The sequence below is a fragment of the Lutra lutra genome, chromosome 2 (assembly GCF_902655055.1).
Source record: "Lutra lutra chromosome 2, mLutLut1.2, whole genome shotgun sequence".
NCBI classification, from domain to species: Eukaryota; Metazoa; Chordata; class Mammalia; order Carnivora; family Mustelidae; genus Lutra; species Lutra lutra.
In genome coordinates this window covers 202,392,121-202,412,923 of record NC_062279.1, presented here as the reverse complement: position 1 = coordinate 202,412,923, position 20,803 = coordinate 202,392,121, and the positions used below count along the sequence as shown (strand labels likewise).

At 38.2% G+C, this 20,803-nt stretch overlaps 1 protein-coding gene across 1 annotated transcript; it reads right to left on the bottom strand.

The window, feature by feature from the left end:
- Window positions 1–977: 977 nt before the first annotated feature.
- On the bottom strand, window positions 978–13,348 carry AREG (amphiregulin). Its single transcript, XM_047719534.1, has 8 exons — window positions 13,276–13,348; window positions 11,271–11,341; window positions 10,738–10,855; window positions 9,457–9,705; window positions 6,671–6,872; window positions 5,796–5,951; window positions 3,143–3,255; window positions 978–1,222 (listed from the first exon to the last, which is right to left on the bottom strand). The coding sequence occupies exons 2-7, from the start codon at window positions 11,301–11,303 to the stop codon at window positions 3,162–3,164; spliced, it is 852 nt and encodes a 283-aa protein (XP_047575490.1). The 5' UTR covers window positions 11,304–11,341; window positions 13,276–13,348; the 3' UTR covers window positions 978–1,222; window positions 3,143–3,161.
- Between the last annotated feature and the right edge of the window lie 7,455 nt (window positions 13,349–20,803).

Genomic DNA, 20,803 nt, shown 5'->3' with positions numbered 1-20,803 from the left:
CTGGCTGCATGTAGGAACTATCTGGAGACCTTTTAAAAATCCACATACCAATGACCTAAACCAGTTCATTTAAATTGGAAGCTCTGGGAGGGAGGCCCGGGCATTTAGACATCTTAAACTCATGTGATAATGTGCAGGTGAAACTAGTAATTGGTTGGTTGGATGACCACTAGACAAGGATTGAAGAATGATATCCTAGAGAGAAATGGAACTCTTGATCCTTAAGGCACCTTTCATTTATGAAATTCAGTGAGATGATTGCTGGAATTACACTTAATATTGGCTAATTTCCTCAAAAATATTCCCTATACATTATATAGCTTGGCTTGTTTCACTTTGTATGCAGGTAACTTAGTTGGTCAGCTAGGAACCAAACAGTGGGTCATTCCAGGGAATTCACGTTCTTGAAAGAACACTCAGCACAAATGCACATGGATTTGGTTAAAATCATGTAAAAATAATAGCAGCAAAGGGAGGAAAAGGAGGAGTGGGTTTTAGATGCTTTGTACATTCATGTCATGATATTAGAGAAAGAAGTCTCTAAACACTTCCTGGTACTTTTGAAATGCCATATTTGTAATCTTCAAACTTATTCTTGTCTTTTTCTTGTTTGTGGTGATGATGATGCTGGGCAGTGGATTTTCTCTCTTTCATAATATGTGTGTCTACTGTGACAGCGAGGCAGTGCCACATGTTGACTTTAGAAGTTTTCAAACTACGAGGACTTGGAATAAGTTCTACAAGGAATAAGGCCAGTTTAGATATTAGTGTTTGTGGGAGGACTAAACTACTCAAGTTTATAATTTTCCATGAAGAGTGTTTTCTAGGAAAAGAAATAAGTTTTGAAGATCAACATAAATACCAGAAAAAAAAGGTGTAGGAACTTCTTTCAAAATGATCATCAAGGCTTTAGGAGAAAGATACCCTAGAGTCTTGAAATCTCAAAACTAATATTCAAACTCTCAATCTCTTTGCTTAAAAAAGTTTAATAAGCTGTAAAATAAATACACTTCCATTAAATATTAAATAAATTATTTACAACTTGAAAAAATACTTTTTTATCTCCATGCAACTTTATGTACAGAAATAAGAACTTAGCATAAAAAGTGACAACTGAAAGTTTAAAACCAACAGAACAAAAAGGTTCTGTTTTATGATCCACCAAAAAGAGGAACCAACTCATCACTCGTGGTTGTAACTTGGCAGTGACTCTGATCCGATATCCTAGTCAAAAGGAAAATAAAAATATTAGAGATAAAGCTTGATTTCAATATAGTTTTAAGAAAATATTTTTAAAAATCAGGAATCATAATTTCTGTCGATTTAGAATGTCTTCTAAAAAATGCTAAAAGCTCTTCAGAGATAAACTACCACTTCGACACGAGTCTGTCTTTCACACAAGCTTTGGTTGGATGCCTAGTCAGGTAGAGAGCTGCCTATGCTGAAATCTGGTTTGTCAAATTCCACTTAATAAAAAACAACAACACTCATGGGAAGCAGTTTTCCTAACCAAATCTATGCAGTGGACATAATTAAAAAGAAAGATTAAATGACTCGGTGTATTTGTGATATACAGTTAATTTAGGATAATTAGTACCGAGGGCATAATAATAGTAGCTACCAGCTAATGGCAGCCACTATGTGCCAACACAGCATATTCCTTTTACAAAAATCATCTCAGATCTTCCTTGAGAAATCTCAGTTGCACTAAATAACCAAAAATCTACCTTTCTTCATGTCAGTGGTCTTAGCTTCAGCACATTAAGCCAAAATTATAATAAATGTTGATGCAATAAGTACTGAACACAGCATTGCATCAGTAATTATCCATTTCAGGAGTTACTGAGCCAATTCTGTAACAGGCTCAGAACGAAATTCTTGCACTTAACCAAAGCTAAATGGAGTGTTTCTCCAAGCATCTGTGGTGTTCTATAAAAAGGGAGATAGTGGATTTAGTAGATTTAGGGTTTGGCTTAAGAATGTGCATACATAACCAGCATCTCAAGAAATTCTTAAACCCACTGAAGGTAGCAAATCAATGACTTAAGGATGGGACATCTTTCCTGAATGTCTAAGGAAATGGACCTCCTCCTCTGACCAACTTTAAATGTGTCCTTGATCTTGTTGTCTGCTTTTCCTCTGGAAGTTTGCTTCATTAGCTGTCCATTTTAGTTAATTAAATATTCCTCTCCATAGCTCCTTACTTTTCCCTACAATATGTTTAGCTCTGCCTCTTTACCAAAAAAACCAAAAACCAAAAACCAAAACCTTAAAAATAAGAACTAAAATATATCCCTTACAAACTATCTCTCAATTTTTACCCCTTTTCCCTTCCTACTTTGCTTTTTTTGGAGGTGGGGAAGGTACAGAGGGAGAATTTAAAGCAGGCTCCATGCCCAGTGTGGAGTTCAACGAGGGGCTCAATCTCACAGCCCTGAGATCATGACGTGAGTGGATGGAGATGGAGAGTAAGATGCTTAACCAACTGAGTAATCCAGGCGCCCACCCCCTTCCTTTCTTTAAAAGGATGTTCAGCCTGCTCCCTCCACTTCCTCAGAGTTGTAGTCACACACCTGACTTGGCTCCCCACCATGTGAGCTCAACCTTTATTCCAACTTTCTCTCCTCAACGCCCATTTGAACTAAGCCATTTGTCCAAAGTTTCTAAAGTGACCCAGCCCATTTTACAATATCAATCTTCCTCTTCCTTCATAACTGCTTGTCCCAATCTCATCAGTCCTTGGAGGTTCACTTCCAATGCCACCCTATATATGACATCCTTTCCAGCTCCCTGCACATGATCCACAGGACTTCCTCTCCTTCACTGGAAACTCCTCATATTCCTTTTATATGACACATATTTTTTACTCGCCCTAGCATTCTGATTCCTTATACTATTTTCTATCTACTAAATGCTAACTTCTCTGAGAAGAGGGTTTGTGTCTGCCTCATCTTTACATCCTTTGTAGTAGTCCTTTCTCTCTGTTGAACTCCATCTCATGCTCAAAGATTAAGACTTCAACGTAGCCAATGTTCATAGTGTATTCATAATTAAGAACTATTACTTTCTTCACATGAGATAACAGATGTTATATTTTTCAAAATTATAAGATATCATCTATAGTTATCTTTTAAAACTCAAACCTGTCATATTATCTTCAGTTACGCTATGACATGCACATTTCCATTTTCTTGTCGAAGTTTCTTTCGTTCTTCAACTTCTCCTTCATATTCCCTGAAGTATCGTTTTCGAAGCCTTGAGAAGACAAGATATTCCACGGTCATCAAAGTTCTATTCATCTATAGACTGACTGGAGTTTTCATGAGTACAGGGAATTCCTTTTTGTGAGTCCTGATAGGCTATTACACTGTATTCTATTCCAAATCAAAACTTACAGCTTGCTAAAAAATATTACTACCATTCTTTTTAAGGGGATGTTCATGGTGACTTTATATAAATATATTCCCAGATTACTGAGATTTAAATAGATACCCCTTGAGACACAAACTTTCAGAAGGCATGGAACACATTTATACGTGTGGGTTTTTATAGTTGACACTCAATGTTACATTAGTTTCAGATGTATATTATAGCAATTCAATAAATCTATACATTATACTATAATTACCACAAGTGTAGCTACCATCTGTCACCATACAACACCATTACAATATCATTACTATATTCCCTATACTCTGCTTTTTATTCCCATGACTTATCCATTCCATAGCTGGAAGCCTTTATCTCCCACTCCCCTTCAACCATTTTGCCCATCCTCCCACCCTCTCCCCTCTGACAACCATCATTTTGTTCTGTGTGTTTATGGGTCTATTTCTGCTTTTTGTTTGTTTGTTTATGCATTTGTTTTGTTTTTCAGATTCCACATATAAGTGAAATCATATGGTATGTTTCTTTGTCTGACTAATTTCCCTTAGCATAATACCCTCTAGGTTCATTCATGTTGTTGCAAATGGCAAAACCTCATTCTTTCCTTTTTTCCTCAACCCTTAGCCCAGGTGTATGTACAGTTAGAGGAAGAAGAAGATGGTAGAGTTTTATCACAAAGGACTTTACATTTGTATCAACTAATTTAAATGATCAGAATTTTTTCACAGAAGCTTATAAAACAAGTTGGGTTTTCTTTATTTCTATATATAATAAATATGTCCTTTTGGTTTTATTCATTGTTACTCTCTAGTAAAATTCAATCACTTAAAAATGTCTTGGTGTCATACAAGAAATTATATTTTTAATAGGTCTCTAATCTATCTACCAAACATTACTCCTAAAATCATAAGATGTTTGTCATGAGGTTTGAGGGAAAAAAAATCAATTATGGAAAAGACAGCAAAATGCAGCTTTGGCTGCTGTTTATGTGTCAAACACAAGAATATGATAGAAAAGGAGAAAAGTCACTGCTTAGTTTTAAGAGTGCCAACATGACAAAAAGTTTTTCCATGCCTTTCTGAAGGATAATTAAATATTTCACCCTGAATGATCCCAAGTTTGAATAATTATTTCAAAACATCATCCGGAACTGGTTATTTTTTTCCTTCTATCCTTCTATGTCAAACAATCATGATTCGTCTGGCTTGAGGTATTTGCATATCTGGCTTGAAGTATTAACAGATCAAAATAATTTCCAGGGTGTGCAAAAACAAATTTAAACCACACATCAAACTCTATGTGCTTCATAAAACAGTTTTTTTTTTTAATGTTCCTTTTTATCATTGTCTGATCTGCATTTAAAATAATAGTAAACAATGGCAGAAGATAACCCCTTGTTTCCTGAATGGCAGGAGTGGTAGATCATGCACACAATCCAGTTGTTAAAGTAATTTACCAAGACCTAAAATTAGAATAATGAGTCTATTGCTTTTCCCAAGCTCCAGTAGCACATGAGTCATTACAGAGCCATTCACACCCTCCCCCAACTTCCTTAATTCACTGACTTCTGTTTGACAGACAATGCCATTTTGACATACCCACCAGTGCCTACTACCAGGAACAGTCTACTTCTAACATTCATTGGTCATGAAGTGAAGTGTGGTGATCTGTTATTGTGAGGACAGGACAGATACTGCAGGAATAGAACAGTAATGGAATTGTCCCTGCTTCCTACGCCATGCCATATGGAGGAAAATTTTGTTTTGTTTTGTTTTGTTTTGTTTTGTTTTAGTAATTGAGTTCCCATATCACCTTTGACAATTATAACATTGGCATAAGCTCTAGGTAAATCAGTACCATGCTGTGATATCTAACTTAGAATGTTGCATTTTACTAGAAGCAGAGGATAGAGCTTTTCTTGGCTACTGGTTTGAAGCTCTTTGTGATTTATTTATTTATTTATTTATTTTTATTTATTTATTTATTTTAGTGCCAAAGCAGACTCTCTAACAACCTGCTGTGAACCAGGCCTTAATTAGCCTCCTCTGGGAGGCTTCCTTATGCTTAAAGATGTTCAGAGTCGGTACCAACACTCTGGGATTTGCAGGTAGCCATGAGTGGAGATATGACATGAAAGAGAGCCATCGATTTTTAAGTTCAAAAAATGTCTATAGGGTGTTTGAAAAACAGCCTTACATATTAAGTTTCTGTGGTGGCCAAAGTAATGTGATTTTTGACTAGAATCTGTGATCTTTGTCAATGAAGTGTAAAGATATGAGCAAAGATCACATGCCACTGATAGAATAAGTCATCTAAAATAGGATATAGGACATTGGGATAGGAGTATTGAAAAAAAAAATCAACCTGGCATTATTTTAGTGCGAATGTGTAGGTTATGCAGTACTTACTGGATTGTGATGACAACAGCAATGGCTGTGAAGCTCACCGCAGACACAAAGGCAGCTATGGAGGCTAAAGCAATTTTTGATAAATCACTGTCAACCATGCTGTGAGTCTTCATGGACTTTTCCCCGCACCGTTCACCAAAGTAATCCTGATGGCATCTGTAAACAGCCCACATTCAAAAACTACAGTAATAACTGAAAATGGTCCATATATTTTAAGTTTACTTTCCAGGTCATCAATAGGCATTTAGTTGTAACACTCAAAAAAAAAAAAAAAAAAAAAAAGTCATGCTATCTATTTGTATTTCAAAATCATGAGACACAATGCACTCAAGCCAAAGATCTATTAGTATAAGAACAAGTTGAGATTAGTTTGGGTGTGATATTCCAAGAAGACACGCCTTTTCATTCTTTGTGCTCCTTTTATGACCAGCTGATGAGTTCAGTGACTTGTTATGCAGCTAATACATTCCACTATCATTTAATGTGTTAGTGGCTTTGAGGGGGAAGGAGGATTATGTGAAGAATACATTTAGGCTTTTTTTTTTAAACGGTTTGTAAATATGTTATCATGAATATATTTATACCAGGGATCAGCAAACTATAGCCCATAGGTCAATTCTGGCCATTTGCCAGGTTTTTTACAGTTGCAAGCCAACGATAGTTTTTACATTTTTAAATGGTTACATTTTAATTGGTTCTGTAAGTACATACATAAGCCTGATCAAGGAAGCCTGAAGTATTTTTCAGCTGGTCCTTTAAGAAAAATGTTACAGACACTTGGTTTATATGTAGGAAAAATAAATGGCTTTCTGCATCAAGGAGTTTCAGATGTGGTGTTATAAATACAGATTTCCATATAATTTAGGAAGACTTACTTGCATGTTACAGCTTCCAGGTGCTCTATGTATTTGCATTCTCCATGAATACAGAAATTCTGGAATTCTGCATCACACGGATTTTTCTTCTTTCTGTTTCTTCTATTTTTTCCACTTTTGCCTCCTTTTTTCTTTCTTTTGGGTTTATCTGAAGTCTTTTCACTTTCTGTTTTGTTTTTCATGGGCTTAACTACCTGTTCAACTGAAAAAAAAAAAAAGATTTATTGACAACAATCTCTCTTCATCTTGAAAATTGTTTTGGAGACGTAAGAGAAAGAAGTCTTAGCAGTGAGAGCTCATGGGGACAATGACCATACTTTTCTTATTATTCAACACAATTCATATATAATAATTGGTTAAAGAGAATATCTATATGGTGTGGCACTTAACCATCTGAGCTTCCTTGTTATTTTATTAGCTTAGAAATGTATTTTGAATTTTTTTGTACCGCTCTTATTATTATTGATAATACTATTTACCTGTCTAAAAAAATCCATGAAATATCTTACACATTTCTTGAATTTCTTATACATGCTAAGTTCTTGGTAATGAGCATTAATCTGATTAAAGCCAGGTCACAGGTGAATGTATTGCTATACAGCTGATATGGAAGACACTGGAGTTGAGTGAAGACAAGTAACATGTCCAAGGACATGCGGCTAGAATATGACAGTGCTGGGGTTTCAAAGCCTGTCATTCCCACGCTGTGTTTTCTCTTGGATAGGTCAATGCCACAGATTAAACTGAGACTATAGTATATTTGTTGATTTTACTTACTCATTTCAGTCTTGTGATCACTACCATAATTAGGCATTACTGTGTATTACTTGAGAGTGGGAAAAATCTGAGAATTACACATTAGAATTAATTTCTCCAACTCCCAGATGACAATGGGTTATAATTAGTTCCATAGGGCTAATTTTTGTGGTCAATCTGTTTGAAAAATAAGAATTGGAAATATTTGTACGTGATGCTTCAGAGACTCACTCATCTTAACTCCAGGTCTACAGAAGCATCGGTTCCGTGTTATAACTATGCAGGGTATAGTATACCCACAGGCTAAATATAGGAAGGAGTTTTTACATTGGAGCTGTGCATTTTGTTATACTAATACCTGAACAGCCTTCTCTAAGCAAGTATTTAGTAAACAGAGTCCAGGGCAAAGAGGAAAATACCACAGTATCATAATACCATTAGTCATAATGGTCCTGCATAATGGTCCATTAAATAGAAAATATTAGAAATATAGGGAAGGGTATCAAAGATAGAACCCTGTGATTAAGGAAGCAACAAATAAATATTATGAGTATTTCAGCAGGTTATTATAACATTAATAATAGTCAAATTAGGAGCAATGTTTAACCAGTTACACAATTTTTCTATTGAAACTTTGATGGTAAAAAATACTGTGAGTTAGAGTCAGTTCCCCAATAGAAACGTTTTAAATGCGTAGTACTGCACATTATCAGATATATTACAAATTGCAGACAGAGACAAATCGTCTATGCCGAAGAGCTCTAACACCCATCAACCCCCTGGGCTCCGCAGCCTTTCCAAGGAGTTCAACCACTGGTTTCACTATTTCATCATGCACTAGTCAGTTTCACCACTAACAACTGATTTGGCCTTTTCAAATGTTAACAACTTGAAACCTCTTCGGGAGAAGAGTTTCTAATCTTTTCTCCAAAAATAAGAAGTATATGAGGATCTCTTCCCCACCTTACATAAAAGCACAAGTTACTAAACATAGAGAATGAAGTAGCATGCTCTCTGAAGCTTTTCCCACCTGCTGCTCAACCCTGTCACTGTCCCTGTGCTATCACCTTCTGTCCTTTCTTCAGGTCTGGGAGCCAGAGGGGGAGAAGTCAGGGAAACTAGGTCAGGAGAGAAGGGGCATTACATCCTGCCTCCATAATGAATGTTCCTAGGATATTTAGAGCCGATTTACTAATGACCTGATCATCCCCGAAACTTCAAAGTAATAGGAGGGTAATGAACAATACTCATATCTTACTTTGTCCTCTTCACCTTAAGCAAAATTTTTTTTTTTTTTAAAGATCAGATAACAGCACTAGAGAACAAAACTATGGGTCACTATTATTTAACTAACACATGGGATTTGGGGTTAAATCATGATTTTAGCCATTTGAAATCCATGCATATTTGTCCTTCTTTAATATTTCCAGAAGGTTGTACTATTATTGCTGCTTCTGCTGCTGCTGCTTCTGTTATTGTTGTTTTAGAATCACCAGTTTTTCAGCACCTGATACTTAAAGGCTAAAGTCCAACTGCTCCTTTTCCCATTACTTTCTGTTCCCTTATTTGTTTTAAAATGCGGGTATTTCAAGAAGCATGGCAGTGCGGAATGGATGTAAGAGCTGAGGACTGGCGGATGTCTACGCCTGGCCCGTCGCTCAGCGTGGGGGTCATGTGGTCCCGTGGGAAAGAGCAGAGGATACGGAGTCCAACACTGGAGTTCTCATTCTGGCTCAACTGCTTGCTGGCTGTGGAACCTGGGGCAAAACAACCTTGCACTTCAGTTATCACATCTGTAAAATGATAACAATCCCCACTTGTGAAGTAAACTTAATAGACATAAAACATTTGTTAGCGCTCTGGACATATCAGATGTGCCCACACAAAACTCTTTGGTCTCAGGCTGTAGCTTACCCACGGGGTATGCAACAGACATACACACAAGAAAACCACCCAAAGATGCAGGGACTGGCTTTGCTCATGCAAACACACATCTGAGAGGCTGTGTTTTGGCCTTCTCCTCCACTCACCTCGGACTGAATCATCTACGATATAGCTAGATATTTGAGGTTCGTTATCATACTCTTCTGCATAGTCATAGTCGATCCCCGAGGACAGTTCCCTGCTAGAAGGCGTTTCACTCACAGGGGAAATCTCACTTCCTGAGGACATCCCACTTTTCTGGGTAACCTCCAATCCGTCAGCGCTGTGGTCCCCAGAAAATGACTCCCCTTTCCCAGAGTAGGTGTCATTGACGTCCAATCCAGCAGCATAATGGGCTGTGGGAGAAAGAACAACGGAAGAAAAGAAAAAGTAAAGCCGAGTGGCCTTCTCACCAGGCAGCTGTGTTCAGGAGAAATGTTTGTCTTCTGATATCAAAGCAGTTATTGCACATGTGCTATTGTTTGGGATTGAGTCACTTATGAAAGCATCTTCACATTTTGCCAACAAGCAAAGTCAGCTGTTCCAATTTACAGAGCTGCTTTCATCAAGGTTTTCTTTTTCACAGATGATCTACGCTACTTTTCACATCAAATAACACTGCCAGATAGGCACGTTACTCTAATTACTTAACAGGTAATTTATATTGTCTGGATATTCCCATCACCTCACATGCCAGGGGCATTCGTGTTTGCCAGAATGTCCCATTGGGATGCACAGGCTCTGGATCGAAATATCAGACTTTCTCAACATGTGTTCACATTTTTTAAAGGATCACGTATATGAATGCAAAACCGTATAAATGATATTTGATAATAATGACTCTCATTGTCACTATTTCATTATCCTTGTTCCTACATAGGGAAGAAACTGGGGCCTGGGTGAGATTTGGGGCCTCAAGCTGCAAGCCCCTGCTCTGTCTTGTAGGTCTCACTAAGACAGCATCAGCGTGGAGCTATGGCTTCTCCCTGGAACGTCGTGCGTGAGGCCCTCTAGGAAGGTCAAGATAGAATCACTAGACGGAGGAGATGGAGAATTTAGGCAGGAGGCAAGCGCTCTGGGTCCAGGACTTAACTACTCTTAAGATCTGCGGAAGTCACTTCACCTGCCTGAACTCGGTTTCTCTATCTGCAGAAGGAAGGATCTGGATCCCAGGATCTTTGAGGTCTCCTGCTGCTGGACTAAAGCAAAACTTCGGAGACTGTCCCGCACCCTCTTCCCGGCCTGGAACGTCAGAGACACCTGCGCGCTCTTCTCCTCCTCCCCGGTAGCGAGCTCCGGGACGGAGCTACTCGGACGCCTCTCTCGGGAAGGGCGTGCCCGCCGTGGGAGAAGCGCCGGCGGGAGACTCAGAGCCGGGATGTCCTTACCTGAGCCGAGCAGCAGGAGCGACAGCACCACGGGCGCCGGCGGCGGCAGCGGGGCTCTCATTGGTCCTTGGGCGCGGCGGCGTCGCGGTCTCTGGGGCAACTCGGCCGGGAGTTGCAGCTGGAAAAGGAGGTGGTGGAGGAGAGAGGGGACGATGGGGAGTGTGCGGCCGTGCTCGCTGCCCGGCCGGGCTCGGGAGCTTGGGGGAGCCCCTAGAGCTCGCCTCTGGGTCTCTCGGCTCCGACTCGGGCGCAGGCACAAGGTGTGCGAGCATTCCGGAGGCGCGGCGCGCACCTGCCGCTTTATAGGCCGGGCGGGGACCCAGCCGTGTCCGTGACGTCACGGCCGCCGCTGTGGGTGGAGGCGGGAGGCCGCCCCGGGAGAGGTTACTACCCCAAAACCACGCGCGGAGAGCAGCCCCACCTCCCCGGGGCGCGGAGGGCCGTCGGGAGGAAATGGAAATTAAACCCTAGCTGCCGGCTGAGAACGCGGCCGCTCTATGGTCCACGGTGGGAGTTCAGTCCAGAGCTCGTACCTGAGCGCGCCAAGTCCCGCTCTTTCCAACCATCTGAAAACCCTCCGTGTACGCTTTGGTTGATCTGAAAACTACCAGTTACGGGGATTAATTAGAAAAGTTCCATATTAAGGTGCAAAAGTCCTTTAAGACCAAGAGTGACTTAACAATGCATGGAGAACCCGACGTCTTTAACAAGGATAATGTAGTTCATTAAATGACAAGAGAGAGCGCCTCCTAATGAGGAACTGGGTTATTTATGACGGGGCCTTGTCTCAACCATGAGCGCTTTTCTACCCACTACTGGCCAAGTGGCCAGAATTTCAAATCCCTTCCCCTCCGTTTATTGTGTCCCAGCGCCCTCATCAAAATTCGGATTTACTGACCATGTATTATTGCCAAACTATACACTAAAATATTACCTGCACCATCTCACTCAGCAGCCTTGCTGGTTAAGTATCATTTCACTATATTCCAAGGAAGACTTGACATAGCTGGTCAAGGCAGAAGGCAGAAGATTTAAATTCAAGTGCTTCTGACTCTAAAACCTCTCTCCTCTCTGTTAAGGAATTTAGACTACACTGATCTCTGAAAAGAGAGCTTCTGGGAGAACAAGACTTGATCCTAAGGAGGGTATTGGCATTTAAATGAAGTTGGTACCCAAGCCTGTGCAACTCAAATCCCAAGATAAAACGTCTAGCTTTGCGGTCCCAGTTCGATCTGGTAGGGCAATTCATTCAAAGAAGCTAAAATGAAGAGGGAGGGAGCTGCTCAATTTGACTCACTTTGATGTAGACACAACTCCAGAACTGGATTTTTCTTGAAGAGAAAAAAAAAATGTGTTGTTCTCTTTCTCTAACTGGTTCCTTGTCCTGAAGATACATATCTCTTCCTGAATTCTTCCAGTAAAACAGCCTTTTTAGGAATGTGGATCACAGTGCATCTATCCTAATTCTGGGAAAAAAGCTACTTACTTCTTAATGACATATCAAAGTGAGCAGGTTAAATAATACCATACGTTTAATGGGATGAAATAAACAATCATGACTCATGCCTTCTCTCCCATTCAGTGTTTGTCGAGAATATATTTGTGCGAGCCACTTCTTTTATTTTTTACGCGGGGGTGGGTATGTAAAGAAAAAAAATGAGGACCGCTTCCTTCTCTCCAAGAGCTGCATGCGGCATAGGTCAGATACGTAGAAAAGTAATTCCGTTATATCAGATGCTAAGAAGGATTCAGTGCTCCATGGAAAATAAGGGTGCGGTATAATCGTGACCCCCGCCCATGCTCTTTCCAGCAGAAAGTTTAAATGGAATACCTGCTGGCCAAGTATGCCCCAGAACGGACAGTAAGACTAGGAAGATGGCGGTACCCATCCCAGGGTGAAGCAGAGACCTGCATCGTCATCTTTTCTGCTGGATGAGAAGATTGTGATTCAGACAGAGTCAGAGCCTTTGCTCACACGCAGATTTCAAAAGATGGCGGAGATTTTGTTTAGAGTTCAGGCTGTTGCATGGTTCTCCTCTCAGGCTTTGCTTTTGTTCTAGTTTTTTCCTTTCCCTTTTTCTTCCTTCTTGATTGAGATGAAGGCAAGTCGTGCACATCTGCCATCAGAAATGGTTCATTTTGTGTGAAGTGAAAGTGACCTCTTGACACCAAAATGGCTTGTCTTTTTCCGATTGGAAATGGAGAGGGTGACAATTTATGTTGGTGTGCGATGTAACACAGCATTATAATATGAGCTTTCATATTTCAGACCGGTAGGGTTTTCATATACAAATTCCACCATGTACTTAATCACTTAATATTTGAAAGACTCAGTTTCCTCATCTGAAATTAAAAAGATACCTACCCTCTGTTAAGCAGATCAAATGAAAGAAGATACATAAACAAGTAACACAAAACCTAACGTATGTGGAGTGCTCAATAAAAGGTAACTCATATTATTAATTTTGGCGTTATGATAGTTACATTGTATTAATCACATTGAAGAACCAAGTGACTCTTATAAACAGAGCTACTCACAGAGCAAGTGAAATAATCCCCCTCAGTATTTTCAAGCCCATGGACTTTGTACCTCCTTCACATGAACACTAAGCATTTTGAAGATTTTATGGTTCATCATAGGGTACCATGGGGCGTCACCATAATTACATCACAATGCAGCACCCCCTCATGACTCACTCACAGCATTCTGGAATATGTGCATGAGAAGGAAACCAACTCCGTGCCATGTAGGATACTTTACATTCTGCATGCTTAGCTGAGACAAGGAGGAACAATTTCAAGAAATTCAAGTAGAGAAGCTATTCTTCTTTATCTTGAAATATTGAGGTTCCCACACCTACTAATAGGTTAAGGGCAGCCCTGTGGGCAAATGCTCCTAGCCAGCCATTCACTTTGATGACTTGTATCTGGATCCTGATAATATTTTATATGTACAGTGAAAACAAATTCACTTTGACTCTGCTAGAAGGTGTGCTCTAGAACCAAAGAATAACTATGTGTTTGTTCGTATAATTGATCTTGAGTTTTTATAGAGAGGGCAGGTCTGAGTAAGTATTACTTCATGGTCATTTTAATGAGCCAACACATGAAACCCCAAACTTAAGACCTTAAAACCCTAAAATTACATTCCCTATATTAACAAATACACTAGCTCCATTTAGGTGTCATTTTCTACTTTTCACCTTAGAATTTATCCATGCTAAAGATATGTAATTTCTACTTTCTTCAAAAACAGGCCTTACGTGAATTTGATTGTTGGATCCCTTGACATACTAGTAAAATTACTTGCCTTTTAAAACCTTAACATGATGGGTTTTGCAGAATGCAGTAACTAGCAGACCGGACTGAAGGCAGCAGATAATTTGACACAATAGAAACTAAGTCAATGTCTCGTGCGACTAACTGCATTTATACATGTGAAAAATGAATCCTAGGTTGTTCATTTACTCATCAAATATATTTTGAGAACTAGATGTTCTTTTAGGCACTGGGGACAAAACTTTGAATAAGTCATAATGTCCTTGCTTTTAAGGACCTTGCATTCTATTTAGGAGAAACATATAATAAACAAGGACACTATACATAAAATAATTGTAGGTAGTGAAGTGCTAGAAAGCAAATAAAATATGTGATCTAGAGGACTTGGGGTGGTACAGGAAGACAATAAAAGGAAATTTAAGGTAGACCTTATACTTCAGTAGTTCACGTGTTCTCTCTAGAAGAAACAGAGGACAGGATAAAATGGAGAGGGCTATCTTTTTTGCATAATAATAACTCTGGAAAGCAGAGATAGGCATAGATAGGAATGAAGGATAGATATTGGCATAGACCGGGAGAAAGAGGGATGCTTGAATGGACCCTCAAAAATATGGAGGACTCCAGGACATTGCACAAGAATTCATTCCACTAGTCACTTCTCAGACCACCCCCCACACAAAGCCCTGCTGACCAGAGTTCTCTAGCTCTCTAGAATCACCTGAGAACTTTTTCTAAAGGTATACTCCATCCTCCTCCTTGATTCAGTACATTTGGTGTGGGGTCCAGGACTGCGTATTTTTTAAAGAGAACTTTCAAGAAAATTCTGATGTGCACCTCTGATTAACAACTACGCTTGAGGTGCCTGGGTGGCTCAATCAGTTAAGCATCTGCCTTCAGCTAAGGTCTTGATCTCAGGGTCCTGTGATGGAGCCCATCAGTGGGAAGCCTGCTTCTCCCTCTCCCTCTGCCCCTCCCTGCCATGCTCTCTCTCACTCCCTCCCTCTCTCAAATAAATAAATAAAATCTTAAAAAAAAAAAAAAAGAACTACTCCACTAGGGGATACATAAGTGAAAAAGGCCAAGGTACATTCAGAGAGATTGTAAACTGGTGGGACTACATGCTCATGTATACGGAAATTTTGCTGAAAATGTGAAGGACGGAAAAATGAATTTCAACAAGAAGCATATGACTAAGTGTAATGAAGACATTTATCTCTGAGGAACTCATGTTACAAACTGATTCAAATACAATTCCTTTAAATATGAAACTAGTGAGATAAAAAATACATCTGAATATATGAAAAAGAAAAAATCCACTTTGCATATTATTTTCAGAAACCAATTTGTCACATAAATGGAATCATATCTATAACAAATTATTTGTAGAATCTCACTACCTCTGGTCTGAATGTAGTAAGATCAGAAAACAGGATGTCAGCAACCATCGTACACTGAATTAGGAAGCATGCGAAATTTTAGTATTCTATTAATTCTTTATGAATTTAGGATTTCAGATTAATATTTAGAACTTTTTTATTTCAGAAATTAATAAATCGGAGTCAGATGGTTGAAGTAGAGTACTATGAAATATTTTTATGGACTACCAGTTATAGTCATTAAATAATTATATCCTTAATTTTTTTAGCTATTTCTAAAAATGTTTTACATGTGCTTAATATTTATTAATGCTTTCTTTTTTAAATTTTCTTATACTTTATTTTATAATTTATCCTTTGAGTTATTGTACATTCAGTATTTTTCATAGCTGCTGAATATTCCTAATTGCCCTATTGTTACTTAAAAATGGACAACATATGCATACCTCTAAGAATTACATGATCCTATTATCAATGATCCATAGTTAATGTATTCTTATGAATACATTATGAATACATTTATTAATTTAAATAGTCTATTTAGATGTTCCTATATTTTTAGCAAAGCTGGGCTATAGTATGTATAAATTTTGTTCTATTTTCCCATGAACACAATAAGCTTTTGTTTCAAGTTCAATAAGAATAGCCACTTTTAAATTTCATAGGTGAAGAAATTACTAATTAGTTGAATAAACCACTCCTGTACAGTCTGCCCTAGGTAGGGATAGGTTAAGCCACAGAGAAACTGGCCTTCGGAAGCCATGCTTCCCAGAGTTCTCTGCATGTGTGAGCTGAAATTACACAGCCAGATTAAAAAACAGAAAATTGTAAGTTCATATGGAAAAGAACAGACACATGTAGAACTCATAGAAAAAGATGAATTTAAAATACAGTTATAAATTTTATAAACATGAAGTGTGTCCCTCAGTATTCTTCCTGGAATCAATATTTATATATTTTTAGTTTTATTTACTTAAGTAATCTCTCTACCCCACATGAGGCTCAAACTCACAACCCTGGCATCAAGAGTGGTGGCTCAGTGGGTTAAATCCTCTGCCTTTGGCTCAGGTCATGATCCCAGGGTCCTGGGATCTAGCCCCGCATCGGGCTCTCTGCTCGGCAGGGAGCCTGCTTCCTCCTCCCTCTCTCTCTGCCTGCCTCTCTGCCTACTTGTGATCTCTGTCTGTCAAATACATAAATAAAATCTTAAAAAAAAAAAAAAAGAGTGCTCTCCAACTGAGCCAGCCAGGAGTCCCTGGAATCAATATTTTTGTCTTAAACCTATATTTTTGTGCCCCCAAATAATTTTGCCATATGAAGAGGTAATTTCACTCCTAGCTTTGTTTCTTCCCATAGGAATTCCAAAAGTCATTAGTTTTGGTCATGTCTCAAGATTGTTATCTTGAGACATTCCAACAACATACCTTTAATATCAAACTGCTAGGTGACTTTGGGATTCTCAAACATGACCTTAAGGTGGAACTATATGGAAATACTTGGCTTTTTGACAGTACAACTGGCCTGAGCTAATCCTGACATAATGGTGAGGGAGTGCTACTACCACCATAGAAAACGTTTTTAAAGAGTTTTTTAAAGAAATATAAATGTGGTCAAGTGATCCTATCTCAAAAATGGTATTTACAAAAATCCTTACATTTATTGAAATAGAAAAAAAAAAAACTTCAAAGATATATTTTGCCTAAAATTATGTCTTTGGGAAAAGTCATGCAGCTTGCACTTTTAAAAGTTATTTTAACCATCTGAAAGTGAAGGATATAAGAACTTTTACAAATTGTTGTGTTTACACACTTGCCCGATTTGGATATTTGAGAATATGTCTATACCAATTTATGAAATACGCTTCATTTTTATTTTCTTTATAACAGTATTTCAATATGCACAAAATGCTTACTTTCAATAGCATTTTCCTGGGAAAACCTGAATGTCTAACTTTATTTTCACACTCATAGATTTTTGAATCTAATCTATCACACATAAGCACCCACGCACATGAGGAAAAAGAACCATATAAGAGCAAGTCTATGTTTTTAAAGACTCCATTATTTTTAGGAGTAAAACAAGAAAAGAAAAGAAAGTTTTATAAACATGCATTATTAACATTTAAAATGTATGGTAAGGTAAAACATTAACAAAACAGTATGTATAGTGAGAAACTCTTAATAATATATTTATAACTATTTAGGCATATTTAGGCACATATTATATATGAATATGTATCTAAAGGCATACATGGATAGAAACATTCTGAGAGAATATATGAAAAGTGTTAACAATGTTGATGTCTTTGGCTGAAGAAATAGTTGCTTACCTGGAGTCCTAATATGCGTACAAAGATTGGGTATTTCTTCTATTTTTTTTTTAAAGTAAAAAACCCCAATCTAGGCAAGATGATTTCCCAAGAAAATTGATTTCACATGATTTCTGTAATCAATTACATCAGTTTTTCCAAAGAGGATGTCACCTTGAAAGAAAATGATCACATGACCTTGTGCTTCCCAGCCCCTCCCCCTTTCATACCCGGGTAAATTGCCTCGAGTCTGTGCTGTCCTTCACCCCGCGGTGGGAGAAGGTAGAGTGAGGTGGTTAAGGCTTTAGCATGTGAGGTTGAGATGACTGGATTTTAGTACAGTTCTTCCCCTTACCAAGTATGATAAATTAAATACTTTATGGCTCTAGTTTCTCATCTCTAAAAATAGAGATGATGATAGTAACAGTAACTAAATCATAGGGTTCTTGAGAGGTTTAAACGATGCGGGTAAAGCACTTGGAACGGTACCTTTCATGGCTATTCAAAATACCTTATGGATCATTATTATTATTATTATTCATATTGAGACCAATGAAGAAAGTATGAGAGATCACAGTGAAAAGTTTTCCAGCGCATATTTGTGCACAGAGATTTAAAAAGTAAATTGTTATATTGATTTGATTTAATTTGATATTTATTAAAGTATAGATTTCATAACCTGAGAGCTTCTGCTTACTGTGGCTGATAAGTCTTTGAGAATTCAAAAATTTGGAACAATGAGGCAGCAAGTGTGAGCTCTGTTATTTAAGGCCTTATTTCAAATAGCTTACACTGCTGATTCCAGGAATATGACATTTCTAGAGCGTTTATTGTTTTTTTTAAAAGATTTATTTATTTATTTTAGAGAGAGAAAGGTAAGGATAAGCGGGAGGGGCAGAGGGGGAGAGAATCTCAAGCAGACTCGGACATGGGGCTCGATCTCACAACCCTGAGATTGGGACCTGAGCTAAAACCAAGAGTTGGACACAACCAGCTGTGCCATTCAGGCCCGCCAAACATTTTTTGTTCTTAAACATCTAAAATCTATGTGAAATGATCCTTACCTCACTTTTCTTTTCTTTTCCTTTATTAGCTGTCTGATAATTTCCTACCATATAATGTTGTCACACCACAATTTCCTCCAGAATCAGGCCACTTATGCTGTAAATACATGGCTTGTAATGAAATTTCTTTTTCACCATAAACTAACCCAAATGACACCAAAGGAAAAGAGACAGCTATTTTTTCAATCCAAATTGCTATGCCAATAATTTCATCATAAACTCTAGTTAATATCTGTTTTCATCTTTTTCCTTAGTGGAACCCTAGTAATATTATTCAGACTGACAATGGGCCCAGTTAAAACATAGAATTTCCCAGGTTTCCTTGAAGATAATGCTGGCCATGTGACTCAGTTCTACTGGTGAGGTCTGGCAAGCTGTAAGGAGAAGTGATGTGTAGGCTTTCTTGGAAGGCTTCTTGAAGGGAACTGATGAGGTTGGGAACCACTCCCATCATCCCTCTCCCTTTACTGCTTTCCAGTTGCCTGGACTATGGACCCTTGGCTGCATCTCCAGGAGTCATAGTGGACCATGAACCAACCCTGGCTCTGGATGGAATGTGCTAGAACTGTGGAAGAGAAAGAAAGAGCAAATCCCTGACATCAGCCCTGTATTTCTTACCTTCAAATTTCTTTTAAATAAGAGAGAAAGCTCCTGTCTTTTTTAAGCCACTGTTGTTTTAGGTTTTCTGATATACATAGCTGAGCCCAATACTAAATGATTCATAAATCATTAAACTCTTTTGTATTTGTTATGATGCTCCCTTTTATGTCAGTGCCCTCCAGCCAAAGACCACCAGGACCACAGCTGAACAAGTTGCAGTGAGGAAGAATGTGCACCATGGGGAACTGTGGGTTTCTCAGTAGACGATATTGTAGATTATGTGTGAAGAAGGACATACAGGATTTGGGCTTCTGTTAGGTAATTTGGGGGAAAGTTGAAGGAACAACATTTTGCTGCAGATTGGATACTGAGAGGATGTAGGCATAATTTTATGATTGGGTATCTTAATTGATCTCTTATAGAAGTAGAGAGGCTAAAGCTATAATTATTAGGGAATCAGCAGTCACCCATATTAGTCAAGAGATTTGGTCACTGTTGTGGCTTGGGCAATGTTTATATTTTGTCTGTGCTCAAAAATAATTATGGAATGGTCTTGCTTTTACCATAATCCATGTGGCCACAGAGTGGCCTTGTTGAATGTTGATGTTCTGTGAAATTTTTTATGTTCAGCAGGAGAACATCAAGTCAAAGGTGATAGTCCTAGACAAGCTTCTGGATGTCAAGGTCTGCTTTTCTCTTTCTCAGCTGCAACTGTGCTTGGAGAAGGCTAAGGGCTCAATTAGTGTTAGTTAAATGAAGGAATGAAAGGTGCTTAATAAACAAGTCAAGAACATCCAGTTACTACTTTTATTTCACAGTTGCCAAGGTAACATTGAATTAACTTGTATCATTTTAAAATGATTTTTTTCACATAAGAAAACTGTGTAGTGATTAATTTAACATGATTACCAAAATTAAGTGAAACAGATACTTGAAATTCTACCTACAATAAGAATTCACTGTATCCAACATGGACAATTTGCAAGAATAGGGGAAGGGATGTATTCTCTTCAGCTGTTCATCACCCTTAATTCCTAACACAACTTTATATATGTTGGATGTTTTCAGGAAACAGTATTATTTATTATTGTATGGAGTACCTGAGATAAGAACAGAAATCCATTAAATGTTTTCTACACTTAAAACAAAACTCATAATTTATTACTAATTCTGAAACTTTTAATTTGGGTTTCCCTTTCCTTTATGGTAAGAGGTGCCTCTGACTGAAATGAGTACCTTTAATCATATACATTTCATATGTGATTATATATCATTATATGATCATATAATTTAGATAACATTTATTGAGAGTTTGTGCTCTAAGCACTTCATAGATTTCACCTCATTGGACCTTCATGAAATCCTTCAAATAGATGTTATCATCCCCATGTAACAGATGAAGAAATCGAGGGTTCAAATAACTTGCTCGAGGTCACACC

Excerpts from the sequence above, each read along its gene's own strand:
- AREG (XM_047719534.1), bottom strand. The coding sequence starts at position 11,303 with ATGGTTGGAAAGAGCGGGACTTGGCGCGCTCAG. Across the intron at positions 9,706-10,737 it reads GCTCCTGCTGCTCGGCTCAG|CCCATTATGCTGCTGGATTG; the intron begins GTAAGGACATCC and ends TTTCTCCCACAG. Across the intron at positions 6,873-9,456 it reads CGTAGATGATTCAGTCCGAG|TTGAACAGGTAGTTAAGCCC; the intron begins GTGAGTGGAGGA and ends TTTTTTTTTCAG.